General features: G+C 50.0%; 1 protein-coding gene across 1 annotated transcript in view; it reads left to right on the top strand.

Annotated features, from left to right (window-relative positions):
* LOC140426516 (ALK tyrosine kinase receptor-like) overlaps positions 1-14,948 on the top strand; it is a 1,637,280-nt gene that overhangs the window by 1,543,323 nt on the left and 79,009 nt on the right. Inside the window, exon 22 of the mRNA XM_072511388.1 lies at positions 6,170-6,234. Coding sequence (XP_072367489.1) covers positions 6,170-6,234 — 65 coding nt within the window. The remainder of the gene's footprint in view (positions 1-6,169; positions 6,235-14,948) is intronic.

Raw genomic sequence — 14,948 nt, 5'->3', positions numbered from 1 at the left:
CTCGCGGGACCGGCACACAGCCGCGAAATGGCCCTTTTCCCCGCAACTCTTACAGATCGCTGCGCAGGCCGGGCAGCACTGCCGGGGGTGTTTCGCCTGGCCGCAGAAATAGCAACGGGCTCCCCGGTGCGACTTGGCGTTTGAACCGCGCAAGCCTGTGGGGTGTCCGGGGGAGGGGGGGGGGCGGTTTGTTGCGACGGGCGCGTACGGAGCTGCCGCGCGGTCGGGGCCGTAGGCGCGGGTATTTCGCGCGGCCACGTCTAGGGAGGATGCTAGGGCCCGTGCCACTGAGAGTCCTAGCGACTCTTTTTCTAGAAGTCTTTGGCGGATTTGGGAGGAGTTCATACTTGCCACAAAAGCTTCGCGCATTAACATGTCCGTGTGTTCATTTGCGTTCACCGGCGGGCAGCTGCAGGCCCGTCCCAAAATTAGTAGCGCGGCGTAGAATTCATCTATCGATTCTCCGGGACTTTGCCGTCTCGTTGCGAGTTGATAGCGAGCGTAGATCTGGTTTACTGGGCGAACATAGAGACTTTTTAGTGCTGCGAACGCCGTCTGGAAATCCTCTGCGTCTTCGATGAGGGAGAAAATCTCCGTGCTTAACCTCGAGTGCAGGACCTGTAGTTTTTGGTCTTCTGTGACCCGGCCGGTGGCCGTTCTGAGGTAGGCCTCGAAACAAGTCTGCCAGTGCTTGAAAGCTGCTGCTGCGTTCACTGCGTGGGGGCTGATCCTCAGGCATTCCGGGATGATCCTGAGCTCCATAGTCCTTTAGGCACGCTTAATAAATTGTAGCGCACAAAGACTCCGAGAGACGAATAGAGTGAAGTCGATGAGGCTTTATTAAGCGTGACTGTTCCCCCGCAGTTCAGTAGTAGACTGCCTGCGGGGGAGGACTCCTGGTACTTATACTCCGCCTTCAGGGCGGAGATAGAGGTCAACGTCCAACCAGGACCCGGGATCTGTCAGCCAATGACATCACGGCTTCACAGTCCCACATGACCCCTAATGCATACTACCACAGTGCAGTCTTCTCAAACACTGCACCAACATTTCACTGCCTATGGCGGCCTTCAAGGGGCAGAGGCAGCATTGCAAACCTCAATGAGCTCACAGCGGTTTGCCTGGGGCATTGCAAGGTTCCTCAAGGAGGACAATCATCAATCACTAGTTCTCACTTAACCATCTGAGGACTGATCTGAATGTGGGTTGCGGCATCTCTCCACAGACCATTTTCCATGCAAGAATAATGTTCTGGCCTTATGCTGATACTGAGTCCACATATGAGATCATTCTTTAGGATGCAGTGATGAGTCACTCAGTTATGGATGCGACTCAGGTCACCTTTGTGTGCTCAGAGAGAGCTTCAGCATTATCTGGTTATTGACAAGCACTCATGACCTTTCCGGCGTCGGAACTTCCCAAGTGCCCGTTCAGCATTGCCTTGGCATCTGGGTGTGAGATGGCCCAGCCAATCGCGACACAGTATTTACACATTACGAAGTAACTTCATTGAAAATAAAGCACACACGTCAGATGTAGAGCTTTGCTCTGATCCAATTTCAGGCCTTCACATTTCATTCCAGCAGTTTAAAATATACACAAGGAATCCTGGGACACTGAAGGCACTGTCACAATCAGATAACCATGTCGATTGCCCTTCTGAGAGCTAGCTCAAGGATTCTGTCAAACCATGTGAGTCAGACCTTCAGGTATTCTCCCAGTTGAGGCTAGATACACACCTCTAATCTGACAGAGCAGACCTCCCTAAGAGAGGTGAGATAGAGTTGGATTCTTTGATGCTGTCAACATATCGTAGGCATGGAGGTGGACGAGTGCTGAGTTTGGTTGGTTAGAAGGGCTATCAACGTTCTCTGGGATGGTTAAATTAGAAACTGTTTAGCCCTCTAGATCTCACTTCCATTCAAATTTCACCCTGTGCCCTGGTGGGATTTGAACCTGAGTCCACAGAGCTTCACCCTGGGTCTCTGCAATACTAGTCCACCTTCCCTTGTTCATAATTCAGGGAAAGGTGCGGCCTGGTACTTGGGTACCTTAGATTCCACACAAACATTAGATACAGTTTTGAAAAAGGGAAAGATTTCTAACCTTTCGATAAAACATTTTTTCCAATATAAATGTCAATAAAAATGAATGACTGAGGTCTATGGTTACAATGCTCTGCTAACCCGTAAAATAGGAAGAGTAAAAACTTTAAACCCTCTGAGCTCCATTGATTGTGAAGCCCTCTTGAGATGGACAAAGCGAGTGTTCAGTCCAATCCCGATCGAACTGAAAGGGAAGTTAAACTGGGCTTTGTTTCTCTGTACAATGGTGTTTAAAAGCAGCTGTGGCTTTTCTAGGCTGATCTTAAAGACAGGACAGAAAATCAATTCTGCCACAAGAATGATGCAGATCCAGTTACATGGATCAGAGTCTGTTTCTTCAGCCTCCCATCGCCAACTCCACTTCCAATTCCACGGCCTTCAGAATGGAAAAACCCACTTAATTTTTTTGTTGAGCAAAATGTGGGAGGGCAAAAATTGGTGGGCACCTTGATGTCTGTTATTTCATTGTTTTTCTTTGGCAGTCTGAAGATTCTCAAGGCAAATTCAATTAAATGTTCTCATGGTTGATTCATGTACCTCAGCAGTATTAATACTGATCCGTGCATGCAGCTGAATTATGCAAAAGCAATCAAACTCATGAAGTCAGACAGGGCCAGGGTGTAACTGGTAAGCAGGCAATGACTTTCCAAAGTGTCGCCACCACATACGCAGAATGGCCACTTGCACAATGTACCAGAGGTCCACTAACACCATTAGAACCACCATTTAGCAAGGGATTTTAGTAGTTGGTAATGACCAGGAAACCTGCTTGCTTTCAACAAATGCCGGCCTTGTCAGCAATGCCCACATCTCATGAAACAATGAAGAAAGAAAATATAGAATAATGACAATTTTTCCCTGTACTTATTTCTCCTCACATGCACTCAGAGACTTCAGGCTCACATATCCAAGAGGGGCATGGAGAAAATTGGGATAAGAAAAGATTTGGTCATTGCCAGTATCCGTGAATAGTGCAGGTATTAAGAAATGCGCTCACTGATTTTACGGGAAATAACTAATTTTTCCAGAGCGCATGAAGAAAGATACAGTTTTTTAAAAAGTGCTGATTAAAACACAAAAAGCTTCTGAAGATCAGTGCGTTTGTTTACATTGCTGATGCAGAGTGAAACAAAACTGCTTTTATTTTATAAGCTCGTTTGCTTTATTTGATGGTTATAAAAGTTGCTCCCACTAGATTTTGAGTGGAGGTTTAATGGTGGATTTTACTGAGGCATTCGTAAACAGCGTTGACTCTGGGCAGCTCAATTTTGATAATGGCCACACTGATATTGCCTTTCAAAATCACATTGTGGTCATTATCCAAAATTCATTTGCTTTGGTAGGCGGCAAATTGTTTTTAGGGACACGTTTCCACATTCCCGGCGATAAAGACTTTAGAAAATGACTAATATTGGATAAAATGTGGCAAACAGCAGTGGTTGTAAACCATAACAGTGTGGGTTTCTTCTTCATAATGTAATGTTGCGATCTATTCTGTAATAATGTTCCAGGTGCTGATGGCATACTTCACGATGCAAATTGTAAGGACGTGTTTCACACGCCAGCCTCCCAGCTCTTCCAAACTCGACAGGAATTTTCCCTGAGAGATCATAAGCTTCTGCCTTAGGGTCACAATTTCCCACATAGATGCAACCTGCCATTAATTCATGGCCTGCTTTCGCTTTTTGTCCCTTAACAGCAAGGGAATTACAGCGGGAGTGTCTTTACCTTCCAAACTTGTTTCCCCTGTTCTCTTATTTACTTATCCTTTGATAGTTTTAAAATTGTGGCTCGGAAGGTTAGGGGTTCAAGTCCCTTTTTCAGAAACTTGAACACGTAATCTAGGCTGAGACGTCAGTGTGTTACTGAGTGAGCGTTGCACTGTCAGAAGTATGATGATCTCTCTGACAAAATGTTAACCCAAACCCCCTCAAGTGAAAGTGAAAGATTTTCTTAGTACCATTTGAAGAAGAGCAGGCACTCCTCCTCGGCATCTGGATCAATAGCTATTCCTCAACCAACATCGCAAAAGCAGAGAAACAAGAGACCTGGTCGTTTATCAACTTCCATACTCATTGTTAGCGGGGACGAACCTGCAGAAATCACTCCATGCTCGGAGTCTTGTTCCAGCCTTCAAAAGTACTTTATTTTACACTGGCGCCTGGTGTATCCCAGTGCTTCTCCAAAGATCAGCACAAAGGTTTCAACATTTATACACTTCATAGAAGTGTATAATTAATACAGTTCAACTTGACTGGAAGTTGTCCCGTCAAAGATAATCGCTATTTCATTTTTTTAAGAGTCAGAGACATATGATAGCCTAGTAAGCGCTCCAAATTCATGAGAGAACAGGAGCGTCCACTCACAGGCGGGTCACATGGGTTTCATTCATAGAAACCAGCGGAGTACCTTTAACAAGTGAGCCCTTCCCGGCCTTCGATCTTTGTGTTTTAAATCGCTGTTCCCTTGCTCTTTGTTTTAACTAACGCTATCCCTGATTGCTGACTGGTTACAGCTATTATCAGGATCTTAGGTTGAGTTTTTTTACTTTTGTTCATGGGACGTGGGCATCGCAGGCTATGCCAGCATTTGTTGCCCATCCCTAATTGCCCTTGAGGGGGCAGTTAAGAGTCAACCACATTGCCGTGAGTCTGGAGTCACATGTAGGCCAGACCAGGTAAGGGTGGCAGATTTCCTTCTCTGAAGGACATTAGTGAACCAGATGGGTTTTTCCGACAATTGGCAATGGCTTCATGGTCATCATTACACGCTGAAAATGTCTCCAACTCTGAGTTGGAGTCAGAGCCATCGGAGGATTCTAACCTCTGAACTGAATAGTTACCCAGGAAATGTTAGACTAAAAGGCCCCGCCTTCTCAACCTTGCCCCTTGCCTGAGGTGTGGTGATCCTCAGGTTAAACCAACACCAGTCAGCTCTCCCCAAAGGAGAAAGCAATCTCTGCTCATCAGGGACCATGGCAACTTTAGTTCGACTGAAAGAAACAGGTCTAACCCCTGGATAAATATACAGCTGATACTCCCCATTGAACCCCAAAACCCTCCAACTCCCCCGAACCCTCCTACTTCCGTCCTCGACCCTCCCAACTTACCCCTGGCACAACCTGACATGACTTTATCACCCTCTCACTCTACCACCCTGCCTGCCTCCCCAGTTGGCAACGTACCCACCCGGCTGGCACCCCACCCACCATGCCAGCCTACCAGCTGGCACTCTGCCCACCCCACCATCCGGATGGCAGCCTACCCACTTGCCTCACTGACACTCATTCACCAACACAGTGAAAGGCCATTTAAATGTCCCAACGCTTTACAATGTGTTAGTGAATGAAGACTTATCAAAATACGGTAGCTGGTGTTGGGAAAAAGGGACGTGACTTGGTTTCCCCCGGCGATCCTGCCCTATTAGGAAGGACTCTGCATTTTTGATGGGGCCCAGATCGGAAGTCTAGCGCTGTGTTAAAAAACAATCGGAGCAGAGATGCCATCCGATGGTGATTGCCCCACCATGGAACATGGAAGATACAGTCCAATATAAACCAAGCAAAATCCGCTATTCCACCGTCAAGTATTTCAGCCATAACAAGTTGGTATTAACAAGAGTTTAAAAGCTGCTGTTAAGTGTCAATGTTCCTGAGGCAGTAATTCTAACAGCTTTTAACACTGGCGGTTGTCAAGGGTGAAAGACATGCGCAAATAGCAGCTGATTCTGGTTCAAAGCGGCTCACACAGGAGTACAGCTCCCATTAGTCACTCATTTTCCAGTACAGCCCAACAAGCTTTAAAAAATATACAGAAAATGCTGCAAAATACCCAGCAGGTGGATAGGGGTCTGATGAAGGATCATCAACCAGAAGCGTCAACTGTGTTTATCACCAAAGATGCTGAATGACCTGTTGAGCATTTTCAGCATTTTCTGTTTTCGTTTCAGATTTCCAGTAATTTGCTTTTGGATAAGTGACCTCACAAGACAGAAATCCCGAGGGAGAAGTGCATGCGAAATACATTTGGTAAATGTCACTTCCTCTGATTTTCTATTCCCTTCAGACATTACCAGAGGTGTGCTCTGAACAGGACGAGCTGGATTTCCTGATGGAGGCCCTGATAATTAGGTAAGATTGTTTTAACAAACGGTCAAAGGAAGCAATTCTTACCAAACACCATTAGAAGCCACATCTTCACTTCATCCTTCCCTATTTTTAAACATTTTTTTCTCATCCCACCTCATTCCTGGAATGAAGAACTCATCTATGGAGACAGGTTGGGCCTAAGCCCATTGGATTTCAGCAGAATGCGAGGTCACCTTATTGAAACATACAAGATCCTGAGGAGACTTGATATGGTGGATACTGGGTGGCTGTTTTCTCTTGTGGGGAAGACTAGAACGAGGAGATGGATTTTAAGAATGGGGTCTTTATTTTAAGATGAAGTTCAGGAGAAATGTTTTCTGTCAGAGGTTGTCAGTCTGTGGAATTCTCTCCCCGAGAAGTCAGTGGAGGCCGGGTCATTGAATTTAATCAAGGCTGGGTGAGATAGATTTTTGATAGACAAGGAAGCCAGGATTATGGGATACAGACAGGAAAGTGGAGTTGAGACCACAGCCAGAACAGCCATGATCTTATTGAATGGCGGAGCAGGCTCGAAGGGCTGAATGGCCTTGTCCTGCTCCTAAGTCCGATCTTTTTACTTTCCAACCCTGCCCCAAAGCAATGGCCATCACCATTCATGTATCTGTTTTCAGTTAGTGGGCAGGATGGTCCGTGGAATCGATGACTCCAGCAGATTGCTGCTTCTAAATTAACCCACCTGAAACAGCCTGCAAATAAATTCCTCCTTGTAGGTAGCTGGGCCAAGGTTGATAGTCTCAAGTCAAGGAACACCTGAAACTCTTGACATCTACTTGATGCTCCAACAGATCGAGAGCAATGGCCAGCTGCCCATCAAAAACAACATATCTGAGAAAAGATCAGAATACTCTGAAAGGAAGAGCTCCTGTGATTTTTTTTAGATATTCAAGGAAGAGGTTTGAATACGTTAGCTGACCTGGAGACCTCTCTGTTGAAGGGGTGGATACGGATGTCTCGAATGCTGCCACTCATTCCAGGCAATAAAGCAAAGGGTCAAATCCTTCTTGGACATTGAAACTGAGAATGTCATCAGACTCCATCATTATCCTTGAAGTTTGTCCCACGCCTCCATATGAAAATGATTCATTACAGTAACTGGGGCTCAGAGTGATAAATTAATCCTGTTGCCTGCTAGCTAGTGTGTTGTGGTGTCCGTAGATGTGTTTCTTTCCGTGGCAGTTTATAGCTGATTGAACCGAGGCAGTATATTGAAATGTTGTGAGGAAAACCCCCCACCTTCAGATAACTGAAGATAGGAACTGATACAATGGTCAGAATGTTACATCCCCCCCATCACAACACCCCCCACACCTGAAAGTGGGCTGGCAGATGGTGGGAAGGGGGAATCAAATTGAGACACAATTCCCGCCACGCCGGTCGGGGCCGTTGACAGTGACCCCCCCCCCCGCCCCACCCCCCCAGCACTTCTCCGGGCCCCAATGGGCCGAGTGGCCGTCAAGTTTTGCCCAGTCCCGCCGGCGTGAATTACTCACCTCACACACGGTGGGACCTGGCAGGTAAGTGTGCGGGGCAGTCCTGGGGGGCGCACAGGGGGATCCAACCCCGGGTGGGCCCCAACAGTGGCCTGGCCCGCAATCGGGGCCTACCGATCCTGCGGGTGGGCTGGTTCTATGGGGGCCTTCTTTCCTCCGCGCATGCGCGAGATCACGCCAGCCGTTCCACGCATGCACGAACTCGCACCGGCCCATCGCCGCCGCTGGAGCTGAGGGAACCTCTCCAGCGTCAGCCTAGCCCCCGAGAAAAGTGAGAATTCCTCACTTTCTCGGGGGCTGTTAACGCCGGAGTGGTTGGCACCTGTTTTCCCGCCGGCATGGGGACATAGCCCCATTATTGCAGAATCCCGCCCATGATGAGGGCACCTTCCCATCTCCGATCCACCACCACTGGAATTTTACCAGCTGTGCGACAGATGTCGGACTGCCCATCCACCCTCGTGCCAATTAAGGCCTTTAATGAAGTATCCAATTAATTCCCACTTTAAGGGCTCCTCCCATAGTTAGCAGCAGGCTGGGGGGTCCACACCACATGTCAAAGCTGCCAGGTGAATCCTGCTGACATTGTTGCCATCTGTGATGTTGAGAGGGGGGGGGTCCCTATGTTCTGGCACCCTCTGCCCAACAATGGTCACTCCATCTGTGATCACCACCCCCAAATGTTCTCCCCACCCAAAACTTACGAATCCCCGCCTTTCCCACATCACCCCAGATTTCCGTTGTAGCCATCCTCTGCCACGGCAGGGGGTTGCCATCTACAGGATCAGATGTTTGAGTTTTAGGATTAGATATAACTTTTAGGTTGGGAATAAAATTGTTGAGTGTAAGTTAAATGAAAACAGCTGGATGAGAAACTGATAAACAACCCTGAAGTAAGTGCATTCAAATAGATCCGGGGTCATTTAAATTCAAAGTATTTATTTAATCAGGTCAGGATTAGAAGGGAGAGATCTTAAACAATGGATGACCCACCTTTCAGTTTATTATGAAATTAAAATGAAAATGAAATTTGCTTATTGTCACAAGTAGGCTTCAATGGAGTTACTGTGAAAAGCCCCTAGTCGCCACATTCCGGCGCCTGTTCGGGGAAGCTGGTACGGGAATTGAACCGTGCTGCTGGCCTGCGTTGGTCTGCTTTAAAAGCCAGCTCTTTAGTCGTGTGCTAAACCAGCCCCGAGTGCTAGAGCCAGGAGGTCTACGCTTACCTCAATAAAAAAACTTAAATTATTTATGTAGTTCCCGGATGAAAAGAAGCTAAAAGCAGCTTGGAAAAAGTGCCGTTAACTCCATTAGAGATATAAATTATTCATGTACATCTCAGAATCAAAGACTTGGTCTTGAAGTGGAGTTAATTAATGAACATATTTGTTTGGAACATCCCAGATATGTCACATTGCCATGAAGATGGGTTGTAGGGAACTGCACTTTTGTGTGGCATTTGTGTGTGTTTTTGCTCACAGAAACAGGCAGCTCAGCTTGGGAAAAGGCAGAGGGAGAATCTGCCAAGAGCTGTAAAGCAGCTATAGACCATATGCAAAAGGGCTATCAGAAATCAGAGGTACTTTTAAGATGGAGTCACTAATCAAGAGTACAGTGTCCACAATCATCAGGTGCTTAACCGTGATGGTGTGTCGCTTAGCTGAAGTTTAATGGAAGGACCCAAAGAAAATTCATACCCCAGGGGATAGCAGGAACACTGAAGAGAATTAAAATGAATGCCTGAAATCTGTGGCACTATTGTTTGGTCCCAGGAATTGAAGAAAACTTTAAGAGGTTGATAAGTAGCCAAAGACTTGCTGGGTGAGAAGTGAAAGTGGAAAGAGGAAGGTTCAGTTGAAGATTTCTGTTTTAAAGTACAAGTGATTGTGTTAATTCTTTTTATTGTTGTAAAGTATAATTGATAACCTAAGATAGTGTTTAGTTAGTCGTGTTTGCTTTGTTTGACTCTCATAATAGTAAATTAATTTGTTTAAACTGTAGAATCTTGTGGCTTCATTCGTTCAGTAAATAGCAGGGATTTTGAATTTCTCTTTAAAGGTTAAAGGTCCCTATGGGGATTATGACAGTGACTCAGGCAGCATGGTGGTACAGTGGTTCACCTGTTGCCTCACAGCGCTGAGGACCTGGTTCTCGGTCACTGTCCGTGTGGATGGGAATAGAGGGATACGGACCCAGGAAGTGTAGAAGATTGTAGTTTAGTCGGGCAGCATGGTCGGCACGGGCTTGGAGGGCCGAAGGGCCTGTTCCTGTGCTGTACATTTCTTTGTTCTTTGTTCTTTGTTTGGAGTTTGCACATTCTCCCCGTGTCTGCGCCGGTCTCACCCCCACAACCCAAAGATGTGCAGGGCAGGTAGATTGGCCACACTAAATTGCTCCTTAATTAGAAAAATAAAAAAATAACAGTGACTCCAACAAAACTTGTTATGATCTTGGTTGAGACCAGTAACTATTTTTGAAAAGAGTGGAAAGCTAAAATCCCAGTTTTTTACTGAAAGAATTAAGCCACAGAAGTTCAAGGGTTTGAAACAGAAGAATGTTTACTGTGTAAGTGTCAAACAAAGAACTAAGTACTATCTTGGGTATCACATGTACTCGAAAACACAAAACTAGCATGGGTTAAATATGAATTAACTGATAAATTGTGTTCTATTAAAAAATATAAATTACACATTAAATGGCAGATACAACTAGGACAGATCTTAAAAATGGCTCAACAATCCACTCAGCGTATATAGTATCAATCACAGACACAGTGAGGTGGATTCTCCGTTTCTGAGACTAAGTGTTGATACTGGCACAGAGTTTGTGGAGTTCCATGACAGCAAAACTGGCACCATACCTGGACCAGCTACTGTTAAAGAGCTAGCACCGGACCACGTGGAACACAATCAATTCCAATGGGAAATGGTGTCAGATTCGCCCATTTCGCGATTGACACTCAGGAAGCTGCAGCCGCATGTACACATTACGATCCCCACTCGCACCATCCCAGCCAACAAGATGGCAGCAAGACGTACGGCTCCACGCTTCACAGGTGCTGAGCTGGAGACCCTCCTGGACGCAGTGGAGGAGAGACAGATGACCCTGTACCCCGGCCTGTGAAGGAGGCTGCCAGCCGCCGCCATTCGCCGTGCCTGGCCGCAGGTGGCAGAGGCGGTCAGCGCCATGGGTAATACTATCCCGAGCGGCTAGCAGTGCCAGAAAAAACAGCATGACCTCCTCAGGGCAGCCAGGGTGAGTAGGAACATGCAAGGGTCAGAGGACAGGCAGACCCAGGGACTAGCTGTCGTCCAGATGGATTTCGGTCTTCTGGAATGCACAATCCCATCGATTGTGGAGATGCAGTCGCAGAGCCAGGGACTCCATGAGGGGTTGTTGGTGAGCATCCAGCACCTGTAGGCACAGGGGGAGGAGTCCAACTGCGTGCAGGAGCAGGAGGTGGGGCCAATCATGCATGCCACCCAGGCCAACACCGAACGAGTGGCGTCTGCGGTGGAGGCATTGGGGGCGATGGTGTTGGCTATGGATCAGCATGCCCAAGGCCTGGGGCATTCTATGTGGGCGCTGGCCAAGACCAGGTCAGGGTTGCCGTCTCACAGGTTACCATGTGCCAGAGCCATCTGGAAATTGCAGCAGCGCTCCTGAGCATGGCGCAATCACAGCAGGCCATGGCTGGGAACATCGGCGGCATTGCCCAAGCGCTGGCCGACGTGGTGCAGACACAGAGGGAGATGGTGCCGTCACTGGTTGATGTGACATAAACCCAGAAGTTGCTGGCAGAGTCAATGGATGATGTGGCGCAGTCTCAGATGGAGGTGTCCACTCCCTGAGCTCCATGGCCGAGAGCATGCAGACCCTGGCCAAGATGAGAGCATGCCTCCAGGACTGATAGCGTCAGATGACGGGGAGCCTCAGGGGATAGGTCCGCTCTCACCCCCATCCCTAGGTATAGCCCAGGGGCCATCGGGCACCCCAAGGGAGGAGGAGGTGCTGGGAGCCATGCCAGTGTCTGCAGGAACACCACAGCACCTCGGACACCCCCACCCCCACCTCCCCTCCTGTCCTTGGCGCATCTGGTGGACAGCGGGCGGAATAGGGTAGCACCACGCCGCCTGGGATGCCCGAGCAGCAGCTGAGCCCACCCAGGCTCGGTCGCCCAAGAAGACGCCTCCCAACGGGGTCCCAGGTCGCAGGGTGGGAATCACAGCAGGCCGCCTCCACTCCTGCTGTACCGGCTGGGGAACCGCCCAGGCGTAGTGTTAGGGCCCATAAGGCCAGGAAGTTAAACACTGGTTGTCATAGGTGCAGGGCTCAGTTTAGCCATAGGGGCGAGGCACAAATCTGTACGTACGTTGTCACATTAAACACCTGGTCGCATTGCTACATTGTATCGGTGCTCTGTCTGATAGGTGTGAGGGGTGGGCCGGTTTGGTCTGGCCAGAGAGGGGGGGTGGGGAATGGGCAGATATTGTAGGTGGCCTGGGCTCCACCCCTCACCTCCCCCCCACAGGATCCCAAAGCACCACTCGGTCACGCTCCTGGTTGCTGTATGGGCGTCGTTGTAACGGGTCCCCGCATCAGTCAGTGGCCTCCACATAGGCGTCATCAGCCACAACCGCAGTGTATGATGTGAAGCTGATGGTCACACACCAGCTATACGTTCATTGAGTGGTACCCCGTTCGCTTTATGTAGTGCGGCCTGTCATCTACAGGTGCTCATAGGGGGATCCTGTCAATCACCCCCTGGACCCGAGGCATCCCGTTGTGGCTGCAAATCCCGCTGCCCGGGCATCTTGGTGGGCTTAATCCACATGAAAATGGATGTATTGAGCCACCTGGGCATTCAGAGCCTCCGTGACAGCGTGGATGCATCTGCGATGAAGGTCTGTGAGATCCCTGACAGGTCGCCACTCGGCACCTAGAAGGACCCCGTCGCATAGAAGTTCAGGGCGACCGTCACTTTGACGGCCACCAGGAGCGGGAGCCCTTCCCCCATACCCCTGCAGTGCCAGGTGTGCCATCATCCCTCTGCACAGCCGGAGCATTTGACGGCATACCCGGTCCAGCAGGTCCTCGAATGACAGGGGGTGCCGGTACAAATGAGGCCTCTTGTGCACCTCCTTTGCACCCACTCCTCCTCGGCCTGTTGGGTGGCCGGCTCTCCATCCTGGGCGACTGCCTCCTGTTCCTCTGTGGCACGCTCCGCTGCTGCAGCTTCCTCCTCCTCGAGCAGTGCCAGCTCGTACACCCACAGTGCATCCCCCCAGGGCTGCAGCAACTAGCAGGAAGGCCATCATTGCTGGGTGAATTCCATAATCCATTGTCTGCAGGGGGCGAAAGGCCGACATGTTAACATGGTGCGTACCCCAGTGTCCAACCAGGTCCAACCAGCTTAATGGTGAACCCCTGTTGGCACTGCAAGCTCTGCTCCCGCATTCCCCCCCCCCCTTCCCCACGTCTGCACCCCTGATCCCGTCGGTGGCTAGCACCATGGGGGGCATCTGGCCTTGGTGCAGTCCCTGATGCAATGGGTACCATTGGCTGGTGCTGCCCTTGCAAGCGGTTTGCTCCACAGCCTCTGCCCGGCAACCCCAAAGGGGCCACTGTGGCCGTTGCCCGAGGTGGGCCGCCAGCAGGTGAGGGTTGGGGGCTATGGCAGAAGGTGATGTGCAGGTGTGGGGTTGGGGAGCATCCATACGGCAGTGTCACCCTGCAGAGCCAGGGGCGAAGGTGGTTGGTCACTGGGGTGCACAGCAAGATGGCTGTCTTGCAGGCTGCGGCAATGGCGGTCCATGACTGACACTGCCCCAGCCACTCGGCCTCTTCCCCTATCACCCCCCCCCCCCCCACCCCTCTCCCCTGGCCCTGGCAGGTCTCCAGCCAGCCCAGCCAGTATCTGGCCGCAGCCCACAGTGCCTCTGTGATCTCCCTCCTCTCTCTCTCCTTTATCAGCCATGACGCCGGTCTCAAGACTTTTAAAAGCACAAGTGAACTGCCCCATCGGGAACACAGCCCATCGGTGACGGAGCATCACGGAGATCCCAGAGAATACCGGGTCAGGCCCGCTAATGACATGCAAACGGTGTTTGTGCGTTCTGGACTGCATTAACGCTGCTGTCGACGTGATGGAGAATTGCGATTTGGAGTCAAATCGGCGCCCGCCACGATTTTGACGTTGGAACCTATTCTCCGCCCAATCGCGTTTCGCGGTTTTGCCATCAGCCAGCGGAGAATCCGCCCTATGTTCTCCCGTTGGAGGCACTTGTTTTACAGCTCCCCGGGAGCGCAAATCGGGATGCAGTTCCGTATCCCTTGCCACACAAATTTATGCATGGCGTGGAATACGAGTGATTCCCGAGGGAATACGCTATCCGGCCGCCATTTTGAGCGGGCAGCTCAATAGTAAAATCCCGCGGCTGGCCAACCCCTCATCCACACTGAAAATCAGCCCCGAATCCTGCCCTGGAATGCAAAGCAGTCCCCCACCCCCATTTTGCCTGGGTGCCCCCATACCCCAAGTACAGAGGTGACCCAACATGTAACCCTCCCCACCACCACCACCAGGGACCCCTGTAATAGGGAGACCCCCCCCCAGGGATCCCATGAATAGGGTGACCCCCCCCAGGAATCCCATGAATAGGGAGACCCCCCCCAGGTATCCCATGAATAGGGAGACCCCCCAGTGATCCCATGAATAGGGAGACCACCCTCACCGCCCAGGACCCCATGAATAGTGAGACGCCCCCGGGACACCTATAATAGGAAGACTCTCCCAGGGATCCCTGTAATAAAGAGAGCCCCCTCAGGAACCTTCTAACTAAAGGGACTCCCTGGCTATACTGACCCCCTCAATAAAGGAACCCCCTCACAGGGACTCCTGACTAAAGCAGGCCTACACAGAGACCCCCCTAACTAAAGGGACCTCCCTCAGGTTTACTGTCTGAAGGGTTGAAACACAGGTCAATGGTTCTCCTTCAAGCAATGGACACATGGAACTTCCAGGCAGCTGCAATTTGTTTCATTGCCCTGCCTGGACTGCTCTCTAGCTTCCAGGCAGGGGGATCCGTTCTGTGGGGGTGGAGGTCCCTTTAGTCAGGATGTCCTTATGAGGGGTCACTGGGGGGGGGGGGGGGGTATTCCTAGTACATGGGATCCCTGAGGGGTCTCCCTATTGCAGGGGTCCTG

This window comes from Scyliorhinus torazame, chromosome 1, assembly GCF_047496885.1.
Source record: "Scyliorhinus torazame isolate Kashiwa2021f chromosome 1, sScyTor2.1, whole genome shotgun sequence".
In the NCBI taxonomy this organism is placed as follows: domain Eukaryota; kingdom Metazoa; phylum Chordata; class Chondrichthyes; order Carcharhiniformes; family Scyliorhinidae; genus Scyliorhinus; species Scyliorhinus torazame.
The sequence above is the reverse complement of the archived record's forward strand: the minus strand, read 5'-3'. Positions and strand labels throughout refer to the sequence as shown.